We start from the raw sequence: 21861 nt of genomic DNA, 5'->3' as shown, positions 1-21861 counted from the left end.
GGGGCCCAGGGGAGGGAGAGTAATGTCCTTCAGGTGGAGAACATCAGGGAAGGCTTATGAAGGAGGGGGCATTTGACATTCATCTGTGTTTACTGGGTACCCACTGTATGCCAGGCACTATTGGGGGAAGGGTTTGGGGATGAGTAGGACAAAAGTAAACAGTGTAATTTCAGGTTCTGGGGAGCCGTCGTTTGTTGAGTGCTTACAATGTGCTGACACTAAGTGCTTTACATAGATGGACTTGTTTAATCCTCCTGGCCCTTCTGTGAGGCAGGAAAACATTAATATCCCCATTTTGTCAGTGAGGAGACTTATCACTTATCTGTGGCTGCAGAGCAATCCACCCCAAATGTAGTGGTTTAAAACAGCCGTCGTTTTCTTGCGCCACGAGCCGGTGGGGCAGGAATTCAGGCAGGGCTCAGCAGGGGCAGCTCACTCCTCTCTGCTCCACAGTGTTAGCCGGGCTTGCGGCTGTGGCTGGAGGATCCAGATGGCCTTATCGCTTGGCTGGAGTGTCAGGCTGCCCGTCAGCTGGGGCACTCTAGTTGTCCTGTACATGACCCCTCTCTCCAACAGGGTGGCCGGGGCTTCTTTGCTCTTCTTCCCAGAGTGCAAACAAACACAGAAGCTGCAAGTGACATTGCACCATGGCCACCGCATTCAGCTGGTCCACAAATGTCACAGAGCCAGCCCAGGTTCAAGTGGAAGGGAAACTGACATGGGGGGGTGGGGGGAGTGGCGAAGTCACAATGCAAAGGGCACGCAGTATGGAAGGGATCGCTGTGGCTGTCTTTGGAAACAGTCTCATGCAGACACGGGGTTTAAATAACTTGCGCGTGGTCATACAGCTAACAGTTAGGCTGTGGGGGTCAGTAGGGTAAAGGTCAGACATGCAGAAATATGGAGGACATCTCAGATAAAATGATGCTGTGAGCGAGGGCCCAGGGCCATGAAAACCTGGAGAGTCATTGCTCTGTTTGCTGGAAGAAGTAGGTAGACAAGAATGAAGCCATATAGGGAATTCCCTGGAGGTCCAGTGGTTAGGACTCGGCACTTTCACTTCCGTGGCCCGAGTTCAATCCGTGGTTGGGGAACTAAGATCCTGCAAGCCTCGCGGCACGGCTGATAAAAAAAAAAACTGAAGCCGTGTGTGTGTGTGTGTGTGTGTGTGTAAAGTGGAATATTCCTCAGCCATAAAAAAGAATGAAATAATGCCATTTGCAGCAACATGGATGGATAGAGATTACTATACTAAGTGAAGTAAGTCAAAGACAAATATCATAAGATATCACTTATCTGTGGAACTAAAAAAATGATACAAATGAACTTATATACAAAGCAGAAATAGATCACAGACATAGAAGACAAACTTATGGGGAATTCCCTGGCAGTCCAGTGGTTAGGACTCCACATTTTCACTGCCGTGGGCCCGCAGGGAAACTAAGATTCCTGCAAGCCTCTCGGCCAAAACAAAATAAAACCAAAAAAAAAGAGACAACAAATTTAGGGTTACCAAAGGGGAAAGGAGTGGGGAGGGATAAATTACGAGGTTGGGATTAACATATACACACTGCTGTATATAAAATAGATAACCAACAAGGACCTACTATATAGCATGGGGAGTTATATTCAATATTTTGTATTGAATATAAGGGAAAAGAATCTGAAAAAGAATATATATATTCTGAATCACTTTGCTGTACACCTGAAACTAACACAACATTGTAAATCAACTATGCTTCAATAAAAAAAATTTTTTTTTAAATAAAAGAATGAAGGACTTCCCTGGTGGCGCAGTGGTTAAGAATCCGCCTGCCAATGCAGGGGACACAGGCTCGAGCCCTGGTCCTGGAAGATCCCACTTGCCGCAGAGCAACTAAGCCCGCGAGCCACAACTACTGAGCCCGTGTGCTGCAACTACTGAAGCCCGCGCGCCTGGAGCCCCGTGCTCCTCAACAAGAGAAGCCACCACGATGAGAAGCCTGTGCACCACAATGAAGAGTAGCCCCCGCTCTCCATAACTAGAGAAAGCCTGCACGCAGCAACGAAGACCCAACGCAGCCAAAATCAATCAATAAATAAATTTATTAAAAAATAAAATAAAATGGTTATGATGATACATGTTAAAAAATAAGTAAATAAAAGAAAAGAATGAGGCCAAAAAACGTAGGCTGGGGCCAGACCGTGGCTGACCTTGAACACCAGGCTGAACTGTTTGGACTTGACTCTGTAGGCAGTGGGCAGCTACGGAAAGGTCTGGAGCAGGAGAGTGACTTGATGAGTAGGGAGACTTAAGCCGGCCCTGCATAGCCCTGTGCGGGATGAATGCAGGCAGCCGGATAAGGGAGGAGTCTCCCGCCGGTGATGAAGACCTGACCCGGAGAGCACACGTGGGAGCAGAGGGCTGGGTCTGAAGGCAGGAAACCCCACAGGGGTGCATCTGACACAGCTTGGCATCTTGACATTTGACAGATGAGGAGACTGGCTCTGAGGGGTTAACGCTCCAGGATCTCCTAGCAAAGCAAACGGCAGAGGCGGAAGGTAAGAGGTCTGTGGGCAAAAGAATAAGAGGAGGGTGTGGCCTGGGATGGGGTCTAGGTCTTTGGACCCCTCGTCCATTAGAGCACAATGGGAGTGTTCGTGGTGGGGGTCAGAAAAGTAAGGGCTCCGGTGACTTCTCTGTAGGGCACGTTGGCATCAGCGACGCGTGGTGTCAATGCCTTGAATTGTCCAATGAGGAGATGACTTGGCTTGAACCAACAGAAGGAGCCCGCCCTGGTGGGGAGCCCGCCCTCTTCCCAGGGCCAGGAGCCCACTCATGGGGAGCGAGGCCGGGTCCACTGGGTCCGATGGGGGCTGGTGTGGACGGGGAAACAGAGGCTTGAATTGCCATCTCCACCCACACCCTGAGTTGCTTCGAGGGTCTTTCTGAGTAGTACATCTTTAAGAAAGCAGCAGGGAAGAAGGAAGAGGGGACACGATATGCAGTTCTTTCAAAGCTCTTAGTTTTCAAAGACACTGAGGTTTGTTTTTTTTTTTTAAAGAGAGCCTGGTTGATCTCATTCTGAGCATCTCTGGCTGAAAGGGGCCTCCCCGCCCCCTTTGTGCTCGTTGCTCCCTGGGATTTGTTTCTTTTCTTCTGACATACTTCATGCAGGGAGAGCTCATTTTGGCTTCCTCAAAAATTGGACGCTAAATTTAGAACTGGCCTCAAAACTTCTGGTCTTTGAGCTCAACTTGTCTGGCTCAGCCCAGCCCGCCACAGCCGTCTCTTATCACCATGAATGTTGTTCCTATTTGGTTCTCCAGTTGTCTTAGAAACGTGAGTTGGTATGATCGGTCACGGCCAAGAAAGGGAAGCCAGAGCCCACCAGTCTATCCGGGTAGGACACTGTCTCTGCTCTTCCCTTGTAAATAATGTTCTCTCCGAGCAGAAAATATTTGCCCCTCATTTATGAGAGCCGGGCCCCTTGGGCCCATTCCAAATTCCTCTGGTCTCCCTTCCATCTGTTGCAAGTTCCTTCCCTAACTTCTCATCCCTGGAACCACCAGAAAGGGGAGGAAGCAGGCCTTCGTTTGTGCCCGGGCCCATCTGCTTGCCATCTGGACTCAGGCCTATTAACCCCTGACCTTCAGCCATAATCCCTCCTCTCAGCTCCTTCTATAAATTCACTTTGGGAGAAGGAGCCAAGAGCTGAGGGACCTCTCAGTCCCCACCGAGTGGGCCTTCGCATGCCCAGTTCTAATGAAGGAGACGTCATCTCCCTTGGAGCCTAACGGCTGGTTCTGAGCTCTGGGCTCTGCCCCTTACTTCGTATGTCCTTGGGCAAGTCACTTGACTTTCTAGCCAAGCCTGTTTTCCCATCTATAAAACGAAGAGTGGAATAAGTGGGCCTCTAACCTTAGGGTGCATCCCGCTGTAAAACATGCCATGCCTCTATGACCATGACCAGTTCTTACTGGAGAAAGCGTCCTTTTAGCATTAAAGAGAGGAGTGTCATACAGTGTCACCCACTACATCCCCGCAGAGCACCACCCCAGAAGGGCACTGGAGAGTGCCAGCATCCCTCGCTGAAATGCAGTCATAACCGCCCCTACAACTCAACTCAGAACGATTCTGCAGGAGGCCATGGCCAGCTGGATCTCATCTGTGATAGTTCAGAAGGTCCACAGCATTCTAAAGATAAAAGCTAAGTTCTCCAGAGCAGTGTTTCTCAAATTGCTTTCCATGGAACACCGGGATCCCATGCGGGCTTGGGCTTTGCCAACCTGTTGTCCAATAAGTTTCGGGAAAGCTGGATTTCTTTACCGCAGGGTTTCTCAGAGCCTTGAACTCAGAGCCACCACTACAGACATTCTGCTTATCCTTCAGAAGAGCCTCTGTTTTTGCCCTTTTGCTAGTTCCATTTCACAGATGGGAATATGAGGCTCAGAGAGGTGAAATGATCTGCCCGGAGTCCTGCAGCTGGACGATTGGGATCTGAACCTACAGCCGTGTTCCTAACACGAGGCTATATTTTCATCCCACGTTATGGGCCCTGAGAGGCTGCCTTTGTTCCAGCTGAAACCCCTCAGAAAAAACAGAGCAAAGGGCAGCTTTCTGGGGAAGGAGACGAGACAGGGGGCGTGTTACGGGTGTATTAAAGCCTCTGGTATGGGGACCCTTAGCTGTTTCCTGGGGACAATTCACTGGGTGGGGGGGGGAGTCACAGACTTGTCTGCTGCTCCTCACATCTGTAACTGTCTCTGGAGTAAGTCAGGGGAAGGAGTGTCATCCCCTTTACAAGAAAGTTTCGCAGAGATTTGTGTTGATCCAGAGATGCCGGTTCTAGAAGTATCCATTGTTCCATGCGGATTAGTACCACACAACTCCCCTCGCCGACATACCTGATTTCACGGGGTCAGCAACAGCTCCCAGGTGGCCCGGCTGCTGCCAGGGGATCCTGAGAGCCTGAGTGAGTTACTAGTCACCTGTTCATTCTTCCACGTCTCTAACGAGCCCTTCCTGAGCACGCTGCTGTGCGTGGGAGACGCAGTGGTGAACGAGTTCAATGTCCCTGTTCTCCAGGAGAGACAGACCTTACACACACACAAAGGCCCCGAGGGGTGTAGTTACAACTGAAGTGAGTTCTCCAAAAGGAACATCGTTCTGTGACAACAGGTATCACGGGAGCGTGACCTAGTTTAGGAAGGCATGTGTGGCCGTGAGGGGCACCGCTCACATGTCCCTTCAAGAGACCCTCTTCCGGGCTTCCCTGGTGGCGCAGTGGTTGAGAATCTGCCTGCCAGTGCAGGGGACACGGGTTCGAGCCCTGGTCTGGGAAGATCCCACATGCTACGGAGCAAGTAGGCCCGTGAGCCACAATTACTGAGCCTGCGCGTCTGGAGTCTGTGCTCTGCTACAAGAGAGGCTGCGAGAATGAGAGGCCCGCGCACCGCGATGAAGAGTCGCCCCCACTTGCCGCAACTAGAGAAAGCCCTCACACAGAAATGAAGACCCAACACAGCCATAAATAATAAATAAATAATTAAAAAAAAAAAAAAAAAAGAGACCCTCTTCCGAGGAAGCTGGTTGGCTGACAGCTCCCAGCGGCCGCATGCACCTTCAGGTGTTCACACCAAGGCCACTCCCTCCCCAAGTAGCTTGTAGCCAATGGCAGCACAGCAGAGATACCACAGCTGGGCCACTCCCCCAGGCGGGCAGAGCTTCCGCCAAGCTGAGCTGCCCTGCGGTCTTGTTTTTAACACAAGGAAAATTAGAAATTAAATATTTTGAGCTGAATGATCAATGAAAATATAATCTATCAAAACTTGTAGTATACAGCTAAAGGAGTGCTTAAAGGAAAATATTAAGCTTATTAGAAAAGAAGAAAGATATAAAATCAATGATCTAATACTCCATTTCAATAAGCTAGAACAAGAAGAGCCAAGTAAACCCAAAATAAGGAGAAGGAAGGAAATAATAGTGAGACGAGCAAATATCTGCGACATAGAAAACATACAAACAGAAAATTAACAAAGCCAAAAGTCGGTCCATTGGAAATATAAACAAAATTGGTAAATTCGTAGCTAGACTGATCAAAGAGACAGGGAAAGGAGGAGAATAAATTGAGTACAAGGAATAAAAAAGGAGATATCACCACAGAGCCTGCAGACATTAAAAAAGAATAATAAAAATAATAAGACAATTAACAGAATAATAAGAAAATATTATAAACAACTTTATGCCAATCAATTTGACAACGTAGATGAAATGGACAAATTGCTTGACAAATCGCAGCTTACCAAAATTGACACAGGATGAAATTGAGAATCCAAGGAGTTTTATCTATTAAAGAATTAGAATTCATTATCAAAACCCTTCCCTCCAAACAAACTTCAAGCCCAGATACTTTAACCAGTGAATTCTATCAAACATTTAAGGAAGAAATAGCACCAATACATACATTTTCAGAAAATAGATGGACAGAGTGGACCAGGGGGCCCTGGGGGCCTGGGCTTCGGAAATCCCACCAGCCCGAGAGAGGGGGAGAGCCTGGGAAGGAGGCTGAGCTGCAGCAACCAGAGGGAGGGGAAAAACCGGCTGAGTCCATGAAGGGACTGGCCAACGGTGTCTCATGTGATTGAGCGGTCGTGTAAGAGGAGGATGCGGACCACCAGGATGTCACTGGTACCCCGGGCAAGATCATGTCAGTGGAGTGATGGTGGTAGAAGCCAGAATGAAATGAGTAAGAACTGAGTGTGGGGTGAAGGAGAGCAGAATATGGACACGTTTTAAAGAAGTTGGTTGTGAAGGGAAGGAAGGCAGTCACTGGAAGGGGACGTGTTAAGAGAAGGTTTGTTGATTTCAGTGGGTGAGCCCAGAGGATGTTTAAATGCTGATGGGAACCATCTAGTTTGGAGGAAGGGATTAGATGTATAAGAGAAGGGAGTCAGGGACAGTAGAAGGTTCCTGGAAGGTGGGACTTGAAAGTCGGCAATGAAGGATGCCGTGAGGTGGACCTGGGGGGCTGTGGCTGAGCTGGTGTGAGTGGAAGCAGGCAGTAGGGGAGCCAGAGGGAGAGGAAAGTGAGCAGAGCAAACACATGGTGAGGCAGAGAACCGAGAGGGAGAAAGCCTGCAGCGGAGTCTTGCTGGACCTTTTACTTTTTTTTTTTTTCTTTTTTTTTAAATTGAGGTATAATTGACTTACAATGTTGTGTCAGTTTCAGGTGTACAGCAAAGTGATTCAGTTATACATACATATATATATATATTCTTTTTGAGATTCTTACCCCTACAGGTTATTATAAAATCTGGAGTAGAGTTCCCTGCGCTATACAGTAGGTCCTTGTTGGTTATCTGTTATATATATAGTCGTGTGTATGTGTTAATCCCAAACTCCTGATTTATCCCTCCCCCCCCTTCCCTTTTGGTAACCATAAGTTTGTTTTCTATGTCTGTGGGTCTGTTTCTGTTTTGTAAACAACTTCATTTGCATCATTTGTCTCAGATTCCACATATAAGCGATATCATATGATATTTGTCTTTCTCTGTCTGACTTACTCCACTTAGTATGATCATCTCTAGGTCCATCCATGCTGCTGCAAATGACATGATTTCATTCCTTTTTATGCCTGGGTAATACTCCATTGTATTTATATACCACATCTTCTTTATCCATTCATCTGTCGATGGAGCTGGTCCTTTATCTTGGAAAGATTTCATTCATTCAACAAATATTTATGGAGCGCCTGCTGTGTGCCAAACCAGGTCCTGAGCACCGTGGGTAGAGCACTCAACAGGACCAATGCCATCCTCGTCCTCAGAATCCATGCCTGTATCCAAAGAAGCCAAGTGGCAACAACCTCTTTGGCCAGGCAGGTGCCCTCAATTTGGACCAATTTCTTGAATAGCGGCAGATAGACACAACAGATACGGGGGTCAGAGGAAAACAGACTTCCCATAATAGGAAGGGGCTGTTGGATAAGGCTTGTCCTCTGGAAGGTCTTAGGGACTTTGGGGAAGGGAGGTGTGTGTGTCCAGATACATCTCTGGAGCAACTTGATGCAGAGAACCCCTCTGTGCTTTGAGTGTGTTGGGATGTGTTGGTGGTTGACTCTGTATGTGTTTGGAAGAAAAAGAGCCAGACCAACAAGGTGGCACCCTGCTAGGAAACATGCCCATTCTGGTTCTTTGTTGTTTTTTACTTTTTGTTGTAGAAATTTGAAAGCAGATGCAAAAATGGAGAGAATGGTACAGTGAACCTCCATGGACCATCATTCTCACCACCACTGACCTCTTCCTCCTCCAAACACCTCTGACTTGTCCGTGCCTCCCATTTGGCAGTTCATAATGTACTTTCTCATGAAATCTGAGTTTCGGCTCCTCCTGAAACCGGCACTGTTTCTGGGCTTTTTCTGTTATGTGAGCCAATGCATTTCTTTCTAGACTTCATTTTGAAGTGATTTTTTTTTTTTTTTTTTTTCCTCTTGTGATGGAAAGAATCCTGTCTACTCTAGAGACCCAACCTTATTCGCCCGGCTCCCTGAGCCCAGGTACCCTTACAAGGGCATCCAGTGCTGTGTTAGTTATCTATGGCTGCATAACAAATGACCCCAAACTTAATGAGTGTGGTAACCAGCCTCTAAGAAAGCCCTTAAAGATCCTCGCCTCCTGGTATTTGTGCCCTGAGCAGTCTCCTCCTATATCCTATTGAGGTTACTCTGTGAGACCAACAGAATGTAATGGAAGTGATGTGACTTCCAGGTCATAAGAGACTTGAACTTGGCACCTTGCTTCCCCCAGGCATGTCCCACTGCATTGTTGTGTCCGAGGGGCACACAGGAGGGTCCCTGGCCTAGCCCTGGGGAGCCGGGGAGGGCTTCCTGGTGGAAGCGATCGCTGAACTGCATCCTAAAACCTCATCTCCCCTCTGACTGCTCAGTGGACGCAGGCCTCTGAAGGCGCATCCAAGGATGACCTCACCCCTTTAGGACAGGCTCTCACGCCTCCCAGGACATCAAGGGACATGTCTGGATGTATGCATCCTCGAGGGGAGAAAGCCAGACAAAGCCCCCAGACCCTATTTCCCAGCTGGGCCTCACAGGAGCACTTTCTCAGGGGCCACCCGCCTCCAGTGCCCCAGCCTCTGCAGTGCGGTCAGTGCAGATAAAGGCGGAAGCCGCAGTCCCCACAGGCAAGGTGGGGCGGGTGGTGGAGGTGAGGGTTGGAGAGGAGGTGTTGACCCCCTGCAGACACGCAGGCACACGTCCTGAGCTGCGCTGTCGGTGGGGGGAGGCTGGCTACTGGCTGGTGCTTGGGCCCCCAGCCCCTCTGCGGACCAGCTGTCTCCACGCCCCGCCTGTGCCTTCCCCAAGGGGCGCGGGGAGCAAGCCGGGACACCCCTCCCCTTCCATCAGCAGCTCCTGTTCTCCCGCCCACGCACTTCCCACTCCCACAGAACCCCTTCCTGGCAGAGCGCCTTCACCAGGCCTGCCTTCTCCCCCAGCTTCCCGTTTGTGCTTCATTGTTCTTCTTCTCTCCTCTTTTGCTAAAGGTCCTTGCTTATGTGATGTGGCAATGGGTGGGCATTAGCGTGGGTCTCTGTGAACATTCCTCTGTGTGTGTGTGTGTGTGTGTGTGTGTGTGTGTGTGTGTGCGTGTTCACCACTGGATATCGGTGTGTAAGCTGGACCTGGCACAGGGATATGCACATATGCTGGGGGGGTCACAGGCTCAGATGTGAGAGGAGGCGGGGAGACAGGCAGAGGTCCAGACTCTTTAGCACTTCCTGGAAAAGACCCCCAGCTGCTCTAGCCCCTGCCTTCCTCCCAGCCTTAGCACTCACCACCCCTTACAGAACTCACCCAGCTCCTGCCCTCTCTCTCCCCTCAGCCTAGGGTTTCTGTTCCCAATCCCCATCCACTACTAGGCAAACTACTGCTTGACCCTTCAGGCTCTGCTCAAGTGTCACCTCCTCGCAGGAGCCTCCTTGAGCCCCTGGGTCTGGGCTGGATGCCCCTGCAGCAGTGGCCACTGCCTCTTCTCTGCCCAGGGCAGCTGCTGGAGGCCAGGACCTTGCCTGTGCTGGTCGTCTTCCCTCAGCATCCCGCCTGATACCAGGCCCCGTGTGGGAACTCCCTGCAGAGGGGTGAATGAAAAGAAAATTATATATATATGTATATAACCATAGCCAGAGAGAGAGGGAGAGAGAGAACTTTCTTCCCCCAGCTAAGCAATCTAGACTGAACTTTTCTCCTGGTGGCTTAAGTAAGGTTCAAGCGTATTGTAGGGATGTTGGGGAATGTGGGTTCATTTTATCTTTGGAACTGGGGGTGGTGTGTGCCCCTCCACCCTGCTACCCACATACACGCTGGTACCACACCAGGCTGCTTTCCAAAAAGAATGTGTGTTATCACTCAACTTCTAATCTCGCTGGTTTAAAGCCAGCGTCAAACACCCTCAGCCATCATTCTGCCCACCAGAAACAAACTTTGAAGTCAGTCTGGGCCTTAGAGGGGGCAGAAGCCTTCTAAGGGAGGGAGGCCCCGCCCCCTCAGCCCCCACCCCTGCTCCCCCCAGCCAATCACTGAGCCCGTTCGGTTTCCGGAGCAAGGGTTGGGGGCGGAAGGCAGGGAGCCGGGCTGGAAGGGCTTTTCGAGCCCCGCAGGCTGCGTGCTCCAGGGGCTGACGCAACTGGAGAATTTGGCTTCTTTTTATCACATATATCATTTTGCCATATATGGTCACCGAGAGCTACTGGCAGCGAGGCTCGGGCCCAGATGGTGGGCTCCCAGAGTGAAGTGAGCTACATACCAGCCCAGAACAAGCAGACCATCGCTCACCCGCCGGACAGGTGGGTGGGCCAGCAGGGGGATTATATATAGTTCTGTTCACATTCCTTCACTAATGCATGTTGGCCCCCAAAGGCGCAAACAATCTCCATTTCTGGCTCTTTTTACTGAATTTGCTAATTGCTATTCTTCTATAACCAAGGGAACGAAAAGAATTCCAGGAGGAATGTGGGGAAAGAGATGTGCTGGCCATTTCCCTTCCTTCATCCTCTGACCCTCCCCTCCCCTCCCCTCCTCCCGCTGCCCCTTACCCCACAGCCCCCCTGAAGTCTTTCCCATTCCGGCCGCCCCCAGAGGGCCTTTTCTGCTGACTCGCCTCATTTCTCGCCTTGCGCCAGAATCCCCTCCTCGCCTGCAGCCCTTCAGCCCAGGTGAAGCTGGCCGGGTGCAGATGAGCCCCTGAGGCCGGGTGGGATCCAAAGAAGTGTAGGGTCACAGCAGACAAGATGCCCCAGCTCCCAGAACCTGTCCCGGCCAGATCCTGGCCTGGCCAAGCAGGAGATGCTGCCCGAGCCTTCCCAGGGGCCTGAGGTGGCAAGAATGGCAACACAGGAAGCCAACCGCTAAGACTCTCCGAGGCCCCAATAAATATCGGCGATCCCCCAAGGCCATTGTCAGGACCTCACTTTACATCACCAGCCTGAGGCAGTCAAGATTTCCGAGGTTTACACCTCCAGCCCAGAATTTCTTCAGCGCTTCAGAATCACAGGTCGGAGGTGGCACTGTTACACGTCAGGGGGGTGGCTGAGTCCTAAAGCAAAGACAGAAGGAGCAAGGTTAGACCCGGTCTGGAGTGGTGGGTGCAAGCTTAAGGATGTTCATAGGAGCAGCTGAGCCTCTGACGTCAAGGGCGAGGAAGGCAGGCGGCCAGCCTCTCGCATGGTGTCCAGAAGCATCCTTAGGGAGTACACCCTTGGTGAAATGCGGCTTTGGTGATCCCTGTCTTCTAATTCGCTTCAAATAACAGGGACTGATTCTTCCAGCAGTGTACCCCCTGTGCCTCTAGCACAGAGCGGGAGCTTGACCCTGCTACACGGAGAAACACGAGGGAGCTTTTACAAGCTACTGGTGTCCGGGCCCGGTACATTCTCACCTAATGGCCTGGGGTAGGTCTCGGGTGTGTGATGTGTTATATGTCAGTCCCTCCCAGCTTCCCTGGTGATCTGATGTGTGCACAGCTGCAAACAGGGTGGCTCTTCCTGGAGTGTCTGACATGAGCCCACCAGCTCCTGATCCCCCTACCTGGGTCAGCCTCAGGTCCCCCAAGCAAAGGCCCTTCCCAGGGAGCTGCGTGGTCCAGCTGGCCGGTGAGGACGAGCCGTGGCCTGGAAGTCAGAAGCTGACTCCCACCTGGCTCTGCCCTGAATTGCCAGAGCCCCCTCCTCAACGCTCCGAATGTCTTAAAACCCCCGTTTCTTCCACCGCAAAATCAGGAGGTAGAGAAGTTCCAGAAGGACCAGTGAGATTGTTTACATAGTAGTAATGCTACTAAATAATTACTGTGTACCCCACCATGCTGGGTGCTGAAGGCATGCTATTTCATTTGGTTCTACTACTCTGCCCACTTTAAAGATGAGAGAATTGAGGCTAAATTGTCTGGCCAAGGTCCCACCACCACTAACTGGCGGGGTGGGCGAGGGGGAGCTGGAACACGATTCCAGAGCTTGCAGGTCTCAGCACCGCCACTGGTTTACACACCAGACGAATATGAAGGGACTTTTCGCTGGCTGTGTTTCGCAGGATGTCAAGGCTAAACCTGGCAAGACAGACTCTGGGAGGATGCTTCAGGTCATGAAGAGCAATGCCCTCGGCAGGCTCCTGATTCTGGCACAAGCAGTGTGCTGCTTCCCCTGCCCTCCATCGTAGGCTGCCAAGGAGTGGGTTTCAAAGCCGGCCTCTTCATCGACTAAGAGCACAAAATAATGGTTGGCCCAAATATGAAGGGACATCAGTCAGCTGAGAGAGTATGGCAACCCCTCTCTGCCCAGCAGGAGGGAAAGAAAAAAACAAAATGAAAACAGGAGGAGGGTGGCTGAGTGAACAGCGGACCTGACTCCAGGAAGCCGGTAGCGTGCAGGTTCTGGTCCCCTCCATCTCACCTCTACCTTCCACCTTCTTTTGAGCAAAATCAGAAGGAAGAGGAATTTGAGCTTAGAAGAAGGTCGAAGATGATGTTAGTGCCGTGAAACTGGGCTGTGGTGACTGGAATTGGCAAGTCCAGGAAAAGCCAAGAGGCCGAGAGAGAGAGGTCAGAGAAATGGCTTTGTCCTTGTGTGATCTTTGTCGACTTAATGGAAGCTGGACTTGAGACGTGCGAGTTCAAGAGGTGGTCGATTGCCTCCGAGGTACTTTGCCTGCATTTAGGGGAAGCTGCCACCGGTGGGACGTTTGTCAAGGTGTTTGAACAGTCTGACTACAGTCAGAGCGTGGATAGCTGTACAGTCGGCATTCTTCTCTTCTCATCGTTTTTATTAAAGACACACACGTACAACTCCTAAGTTAAAAATCAAGAAAACCAAGTTTGAAAAATGATAACTTTATAAGACAAAATAGAGAGAAACCAGTTTCCGGGTGCTTTCCTTTCCACTAAGGCTGGACTCCGGTGGTTCTGGCTCTTCTTCTCAGATGGTTTCGGTGAGAAAACCTTGCCTTTGTGTTTCACCTGCTTGACTGGATGCCACACTCCCCCTCCCCTGAGAGGTGTTTGGGGCTAAGCTCCACAGCCTCATCCAGGGCTCTTCGTGCCCACGGGGCCACGTAGGCAAGGTTGGAAGGTCGGGAGGGAAGACGCCCCCTGAAGCTCTGACAACGAGGCTTCCTGCTCCAGCGCTGATTTTAGAAAATGTGGAGTGTCAGTGGCAAAGCATCCCTCCGGATCTAGTCTTCCACTTCCCTGCGAGGCAGAAGGAGCAGGTAAGGGATGTACAGGGAAAGCTGGTGTAAAGCCTCTTGATCCAATCAGGTACATCCAGAGAAAATAAACCACCAAAGGGAGATGTTGACAAGGCCCAGATGAGGCTGGGTCAGGAAAACCAGACTTGAGAGGAGCCTGGGTCTTCAAAACCTTCAAACCCTTCAAACCCTGGGATCATTCTTTTAAGGTGTTTTCCTTATTGAAATTCTCAAACATATACCAAAGTGGACAAAATAGTACAAAGAACCCCCTCGTACCCGTCTCCCAGTTTCAACAGTTGGCAGGCAACACTCTGCCATTCTTGCTTCATCGTTTCCTCCCACATTTCTTTTTCTGGAATATTTAAAAGCAAGTTTCAGATACGTTATGTCACCCCGAATACATCAGTATTTATCTCTAACAGATAAGGACTTTGTGTTTTTAACACAACAATATCACTTCCAACAAAAACTAATAATTCCTTAATATAAAATAGTTTGTGTTTGGTTTTCTCTCATGGCCTCAGAAATGCCTATTTTTAGTTTGTTCACATCGGGATCCAGACAAGTCCACGCATTGCATTTGGGTGTATGTTTCAAGTCTTTTCGTTTATAACACGTTCCACTCTCCCGCTGTTTTTCATGTCATTTATTTGTTGAAGAAACTGGGTCATTTGTCCTTTAGAATTAGTCACATTGGCTGACAGAATCCTCTTCGATGGTTTAACTGTTGTTCAAGGATAAAGTCGTATGTTAAGATTCAAGACCTGGGTATTCTCAACCCTGGCTGCACATCAGTATCACCTGGGGAGATCTTGAACATTTCAGAATTCCTGGCCTTGCCCCTGGTGATTCTGATTCAGCCAAATCCAGGGTAGAGCCCAGGAGTCTATTTTTTTTAAGCTGCCAGAGCGATTCTGCTGTGCATCCCCCATTTGAGAACCACTGACCCCGATAGTTGGGCTTTTCTCAAAAGGGCTACTGATTATCCACAAGGAGGAGAGGAAACAGGGGGAGAAGGGGGAGGAGAAGAAGGAGGGGGAGAAGGGGGAGGGGGAGAAAGAGGAGGAAGAGGAGTTGTTGACAAATACTTATTGAGCCCCAAGCACTAACTTAGATTGGGATGGTGTTGAGAGAGAAATAAAAGAGGTTCAACTTACTGGTTTAAAAGTTTAGACCAGGGAACCAACTCTGACTAAAAATGCAACAGACTTCAAGTCTGAGACCTAGCTCATGTTTTAACTCCCTCTCCCAATAGCCTGTACACCCAAAGACCCATTTACAAAGATGCTCTTTCATTCATCCATTTATTCAGTGAATATTTATTGAGTGCCTACTGTGTACCAGACACAGTTTTAGGCACGGCAAGAACAGAGCAGGAAATGTTTTTCTTTAAAGAAGTTCTAGTGGGAGCAGACAGAACAATAAACAAATGAACAACCTAACAAATGACTAAATAGGATAAAGTCAGGCAGTAATAAATGCTATGAAAAGTGTTTAATGCAGCATAATAATGAAGAAAATTTGGAACCCATTTACATGCTCCTAAATAAGAAATAATTTTAAATATATAAATATAAATTATATAAATATATATATATATATATATATATATATATATATATATATCTGTACTATGGACTATTATATAGCATTTAAATAGGATGAGATAGGTCTGTGTGTACTGACGTGGTAAGTTCTCCAAGACATAAATTTGCTAAGTAAAAACAGAACCAAAAAACCCACAAAACACAAAACCTTGCAATTCAGTATGTGGAATTTAATCCCATTTCTGTAAAAAAGAAAAGTGCCAAATTATATAGATGTACGTGTATATATGGAAATGAAAAGGTTTAGAAGATAATGTGGTCAATTCTAGGCAGGGGATTAGGATTTGAAGGGAGAGTCAGAGAGAATTTTTGCTTTTTCTGTATGGTTTGAATTTTTTTTACGATGAGAATGTTTTTATAAATGCCTCACATATTCAAAGGAACAAAATAACTGTTACAGAACATAGAAGATGGAAAGCTTCCCAATTCAATTTATAGAACTAGCATAACCCTGATATTAGAACCTGACAATGTTAGCACAAATAAAGAGGACTGGAGATCAGTGACACTTATGAATATGGATGGAAAATTCCTACGTAGAACATTAGCAAATAGAATCCAGCAGTATATAAAAAACCGTGGCTCAGCAGGGTTTATTCCAGAATCACAAGGATGGATGAATATCAGGAAGTCTATAATATAATTTATCAAGACAATCAGTACTGCCCTTGGACCTGGGCAGCAGGGCCACCTACCTTGGCCCCCCTCCAGCCCCGCTTCTCCCAAAGAGTAAAGGATTCCTCTGGGCCCGGAAGACTTGGCCTGTGTTCCTCCTTCCTAATAGACCACACTGTCAGGACCAGGACTCCAAAACTGCCTGCCCAAATGGCCCCAAGTCCATTTCCAGGGCCTACACTGACCTCTCCCCTGGTTCCAGCCCATCAAGGGTGGATCTTGCCACCAGAATAGGACACACCCCAAGGCCTCAGGGGCGATGGCCAAGGTGAGGCTGTTTGTGTGGTAGGGTAGAGCTCAGATACCTGGGCTGGGGTGTCCATAGGTGTGCATATGAGGTTCCGGGTATGGGATGGAGCTGGGGGCGGGAAGAAAAGGATGGTGGGCTGCAGCCCGGGGTTGGGGATGGGCAGCCTGTCTCTAAGCTTCCCTATTCTAGCACGATATTCCAAGGAGTGCGAGTATTCTAAATTCAAACCTGGCCTGCCAGGTTGTTATGAAGGTAAATGTCAAGGTAGGAAACAAGAACGTATTTTACTTAACAGTTTGCCATTTTGGTTTGCAGTTTCTAAATATTTACAAATATAACAGGCCCCACAGTTGTTAAGGGCAACTCGGCAATAATAGAACCCAGGAGAAAGAAGCATGATACCAAACACAGAAAAGACATTGGAAAGATGAATGGAGATGAAGAAGAGACAGAGTAGTGGGAAGATGGAAATGGAGATGTTCTGAAAGGCAGTCACTTGGTCCTTAATATGTGCCTTCCTCTGCTAGGTGGTATAAGGAGTGGAGAAGAGATCGCGTGGATTTTGAAACTTGGAGGGGATGAGAGTGGTGGCTGTAATTTAAAAGTTGGGAATAATTTTCTGTCACTAAAGATGGAGTTTTATATGCATCTTTAAGGCCAACTGTTTTTATCATTGTTTGTCCCAGGCCCCAGCAGTGAAAGCAGGAGTCCTAACCATTGGATCCCCCAGGGAACTCCTGATTATTTTTAAACAAACTGTGAAGTCAACACAACCTGAATGCTTGTGTTAATTGTAATGATTTCCTCATGCCGGTCTCAGTGTCTGCTGTATCAGAGTGTATAAGAATGTGCCACTATTCCAGCTTTTTCTGTGGAGAGGTGGTTTTGTGGTTTTTTTTAAGGGAGGTTTGACTTCTGGAGACGAGAATCCAAGGAAAAAAGCACAAGAGAAGGCACTCCAGGTTTTCTAAATTTCTATCTTTAACTTTGCCCCCTACCCCAGAATGACTTTTTTCTTTTTAAACAGCTTTGTTAAGGCATAATTTACATGTCATAAAATTCAGCTATTTTAAAGGTACAGTTAGACAAGTTCTAGTAAATTTATACAGTTGTACAACCATCACCAGAATCCAGTTTTAGAATATTTCCATCACCCCGAAGATTTCCTTTGTGCCTCTTTGCAGTCCATCCTTGCTTCCGCCCCTCAGCCCCAGGTAACCACTGATCTGCTTTCTGTCTCTATAGTTTTGTCTTTTCTGAAAATTTCGTATAGATATAATTATACAAAATTTAGTCTTTTGTAGTCTGGCTTCTCTGAGTTAGCCTAATATTTTTGAGATTCACCAATGTTTTCGAGTATATCAGTCAGTCACACTGATACTGTATTCTTACTACTACTGAACAGTATTCCACTCTGTTGATACATCACCCTTTGTTTATCCGTCCATCAGTTGATGGACGCCTGGGTTGTTTCCAGTTTGGGGCTCTTATGAAAAATGTTGCTGTGAACATTTGGTACGAGTCTTTGTGTGGACAAAGACTTTGTATGTTTTAATTCCTCTTGAGTATATACCTAAGGATAGAATTGCTGAGTCCTATGGTAAGTTTATGTTAAAAATTTTAAGGATCAGCCAAACTGTTTTCTAAGGTGGCTGCTTTATGTAAATTCCCACCAACAGTGACTGAGGGTTCCAGTTTCTTCACATCCTTGCCAACACTTAGTACTGTCAGTCTATTTGATGATAGCCATTTTAGTGGGATATTTCATTCTTGTTTTAATTTGTATTTTCCTAATGGCTGATGATGTTGATTGAGCATGCTTTCATGTGCTTATTTGCCAGCCAAATATCTGCTCCGGGGAATTGTCTATTTAAATCTTCTGCTGATTTTTAAAACTGGGTTATTTATCTTCTTATTAAGAATGCTCTGTTAAAAACGTCAGTTGAGGGACTTCCCTGGTGGCTCAGTGGTTAAGAATCCACCTGCCAATGCAGGGGACAGGGGTTCGAGCCCTGGTCCAGGAAGGTCCCACGTGACGCAGAGCAGCTAAGCCCGTGCGCCACAACTACTGAGCCTGCGCTGTAGAGCCCACGAGCCACAACTGCTGAAGCCCGCATGCCACAGCTACTGAAGCCCATGTGCCTAGAGCCCGTGCTCTGCAGCAAGAGAAGCCACCGCAATGAGAAGCCCACGCACCGCAACAAAGAGTAGCCCCCGCTCGCCGCAACCAGAGAAAAGCCCGCGTGCAGCAACGAAGACCCAACACAGCCAAAAATAAATAAATAAATAAATAAATAAATTTATTTTAAAAAGTCAGGTGACTCAGATTACCTTCTTTGCTGAACACTTTTCAGTGATTACACATTTACCTCCCCCACCACCACCACTTCTTCTCCAGGTTAATTCCCACTCATCGTCCTCCCTCAGCTCACGTGTCTCTTCTTTAAACTAGTGTCAGGAACCTGCAGTATGACATGCTTTGTCATGGCCTCCTGGATGTCTACTTCCTAGCACTTGCTACCATTGTAATTAAATACTTAAATGTGTAATTTAAATCTTTGTCTCCCGTGTCCTTCAACAGGGCGTGGGCGCCATCTTGTTGTCCCCCTGCGTCCTCAGTGTTGAGCCAGTGCCGGGCGCACAGTGGGCATCTCAGACACATTTGTTAAATAAGTAAGTGAACAAAAAAGGTCCTGCTTCCTTAAGGAGCGAGGTCTCTGAAAGGCCAAGTTCATTCCAAGCCAGGGGCTGACAGCAGTGTGAACCCCCAGGGGACTCAGGAGGCCTTAGTGGAGCCCGGTATGGTCGGGGCCACAGACAGGAACTGTGCACTGGAAAAGTAACAGGCTGGGGGCAGGGGGCCGGGGGAGTTTGGGATTAACTTACACACACTCCTATACATAAAATAGATCACCAACAAGGACCTACTGTATAGCACAGGGAGCTATACTCAATGTTTCGTAATAACCTATAATGGAAGAGAATCGGAAAAAGAATACCACCACCGCCGCCGCCCCCCACCAAAAACAAGTAACAGGCTGTGTCTGAGGAGGACTTGTAAAAGGCCAAGTTTAAAGAGCCTGTCCTACGGATGGGCCTCCACCTGGAGAGAATTTGTGCTCCCAGAATTCCTTCCTGGGGAACAATAATTTAGCTCTTGAATTGAGAGATGAGGAATGACAGTGGCTGTGATAAGGAAAAAGCTCTGCTGTAGAAGAAGCTATGGGGAAAGGCCTCTGTGACTCCACGTTGAAAGGAGAAAGTCCCTCTTTCCGCCCCAGGTTGTTTTTTTTTAAAAGGGAACTTTATTTATTTATTTATCTATTTATTTATTTATTATTATTATTTTGGGGCTGCGTTGGGTCTTCGTTGCTGCGCACGGGGTTTCTCTAGTTGCGGCGAGTGGGGGCTACTCTTCATTGCGTCGTGTGGGCTTCTCATTGCCGTGGATTCTCTTGCTGCAGAGCATGGGCTCTAGGCACGCGGGCTTCAGTAGTTGTGGCATGAGGGCTCAGTAGTTGTGGCTCGCGGGCTCTAGAGCGCAGGCTCAGTAGTTGGGGCGCACAGGCTTATTAGTTGCTCTGCGGCATGTGGGATCTTCCCGGACCAGGGCTCAAACCCGTGTCCCCTGCACTGGCAGGCGGATTCTTAACCACTGCGCCACCAGGGAAGCCCCCAGGTTTGAGTATAAAACATTAACTGGAGACCAGTATTTCCAGGAGACACAACAGTTCCCCTCCCCCACCCCCATGGTGCCTGGCCTCTGGTTGAAATTTTGTCTCAGCCTTTTTCTCTTCCTCACAGTCCTCGTGTCTCTCTTTGGTTCTCTGTCTTTACTTAGAATGGAAATGTATTCATTGGTGATTGTGTTTGTTTGAAGTAAACCAATGTTAATCAAGCTTTGGATGCATTGAACATTTTGAAGCATCACCCTCAAAGAAAATCTAAATGTCCCCAAATGAGGTTCTGACATATTATGTTTCCCACGGGTGGGTGGCTTGGATGGGTGAGCTATTTGAGCAAGAATCATTTTATTTCTGCAAAGCTGTGTGACTTCTGTTTTTCACTTTTACCTTTTGTAATTCCCTTTTTTGTTTTTTTTAAATTTATTTTTCTTTTTATAAATTTATTTTATTTATTTATTTATTTAGGCTGCGTTGGGTCTTTGTTGCTGCGCTCAGGCTTTCTCTAGTTGCGGCAAACGGGGGCTACTCTTCTTTGCATTGCACAGGCTTCTCACTGCGGTGGCTTCTCTTGTTGAGGAGCACAGGCTCTAGGCGTGCGGGCTTCAGTAGTGGCTCATGGGCTCTAGAGTGCAGGCTCAGTAGTTGTGGCTCACGGGCTTCATTGCTCCGCGGCATGTGGGATCTTCCTGGACCAGGGCTCGAACCCGTGTCCCCTGCATTGGCAGGCGGATTCTTAACCACTGTGCCACCGGGGGAAGTCCCTCTTTTTTGTTTTTTAATTGAAGTGTACTTGATTTACAATGTTGTGTTAATTACCGCTGTACAGCACAGTGATTCAGTTATACATATATATGCGTTCTTTTTTTACATATTCTTTTCCGTTATGGTTTATCATAAGATATTGAATATGGTTCCCTGTGCTATACAGTAGGACCTTGTTGTTTATCCATTCTATATATAAAAGCTTACATCTGCTAACCCCAACCCCACCCTGTTCCACCCCTCCCCCAACCCCCTCCCCCTTAAAGCCGTATCACTTTTGATGAGAGAAGAGAAAAAGAGGACGAAGAATGCAAGTTGCCATCCTGGTAAGGTGAGCCATGAGAACAGGGGCTCCGCACCCCCAGACTGGGCATCCCCAAGAGCTATGGGGTTGAGGGGCAGGGTACCCAGAGCAGGATCTGGAGCCCTGGCAAGGTTTCAAGACCCTCTAGCAAACTGTGATTCAGAGATCCCTGTATTATAGAGTTCCTCTTAAGTTGTGGCCATTGGATTATTCATTCTTATATATACATTAGAAAGAAAATCTCTAAAGAATACATCAGGCTACATGGTTACCTATTATTGGGGAGGGGTAGCCAGATGGGGGTCAGGGATTCGAGGCAAAATTTTTACTAGGTAATTTAAAACAATTTTTAAATTTTGAAACAATCTCAAATTTATGCAAAACCTGCAAGTATGGTAAAAATACCTTTTCCCCCCCCACCGAACCGTTTTGAGAGTCAGTTGCTGATAGGATGCCTGATCACCCCTGAGTACTTTAGTGTGGATTTCCTGCAAGAAGGACCTCCTCTGACATAACCACAATATAATCAGCAAGATCAGGAAATTAACATTGATACATTTCCACCATTCAGGTGTCCCAGTAATGTCCTTTATAGAAACAAAAGGATCCAATTCATAATCATGTGTTGCCTTTAGTTGTCATGTCTCTTTCAGTCTCCTTCATTCTGGAATAGTTTCTTAGTATTTCCCCAGCCCTCATGATCATATAGATTATAGGCCAGTAATCTTTTAGTTGATTTACAATGTTGTGTTAGTTTCTGGTGTACAAAAAAGTGATTCAGTTATATATATATATATATGTCCTTTTTCATATTCTTTTCCATTGTAGGTTATTACAAGATATTGAA

General features: G+C 47.7%; 1 protein-coding gene and 1 long non-coding RNA gene across 2 annotated transcripts in view; both read left to right on the top strand.

Annotated features, from left to right (window-relative positions):
* CCDC42 (coiled-coil domain containing 42) overlaps positions 1 to 1852 on the top strand; it is a 48322-nt gene extending 46470 nt beyond the window's left edge. Inside the window, exon 8 of the mRNA XM_068531289.1 lies at positions 1772 to 1852. Within this exon, the coding sequence (XP_068387390.1) occupies positions 1772 to 1804 (33 nt within the window). The 3' untranslated portion in view covers positions 1805 to 1852. The remainder of the gene's footprint in view (positions 1 to 1771) is intronic.
* A 520-nt stretch (positions 1853 to 2372) lies between these two features.
* Positions 2373 to 21861, top strand: part of LOC137755231 (uncharacterized) — a 36265-nt gene continuing 16776 nt past the window's right edge. Inside the window, exon 1 of the long non-coding RNA XR_011071981.1 lies at positions 2373 to 2541. This is a non-coding gene — a long non-coding RNA (uncharacterized lncRNA). The remainder of the gene's footprint in view (positions 2542 to 21861) is intronic.

The sequence above is a fragment of the Eschrichtius robustus genome, chromosome 20 (genome assembly GCF_028021215.1).
Source record: "Eschrichtius robustus isolate mEscRob2 chromosome 20, mEscRob2.pri, whole genome shotgun sequence".
Lineage (NCBI taxonomy): Eukaryota > Metazoa > Chordata > Mammalia > Artiodactyla > Eschrichtiidae > Eschrichtius > Eschrichtius robustus.
This window is presented reverse-complemented; position numbering and strand designations above follow the sequence as displayed.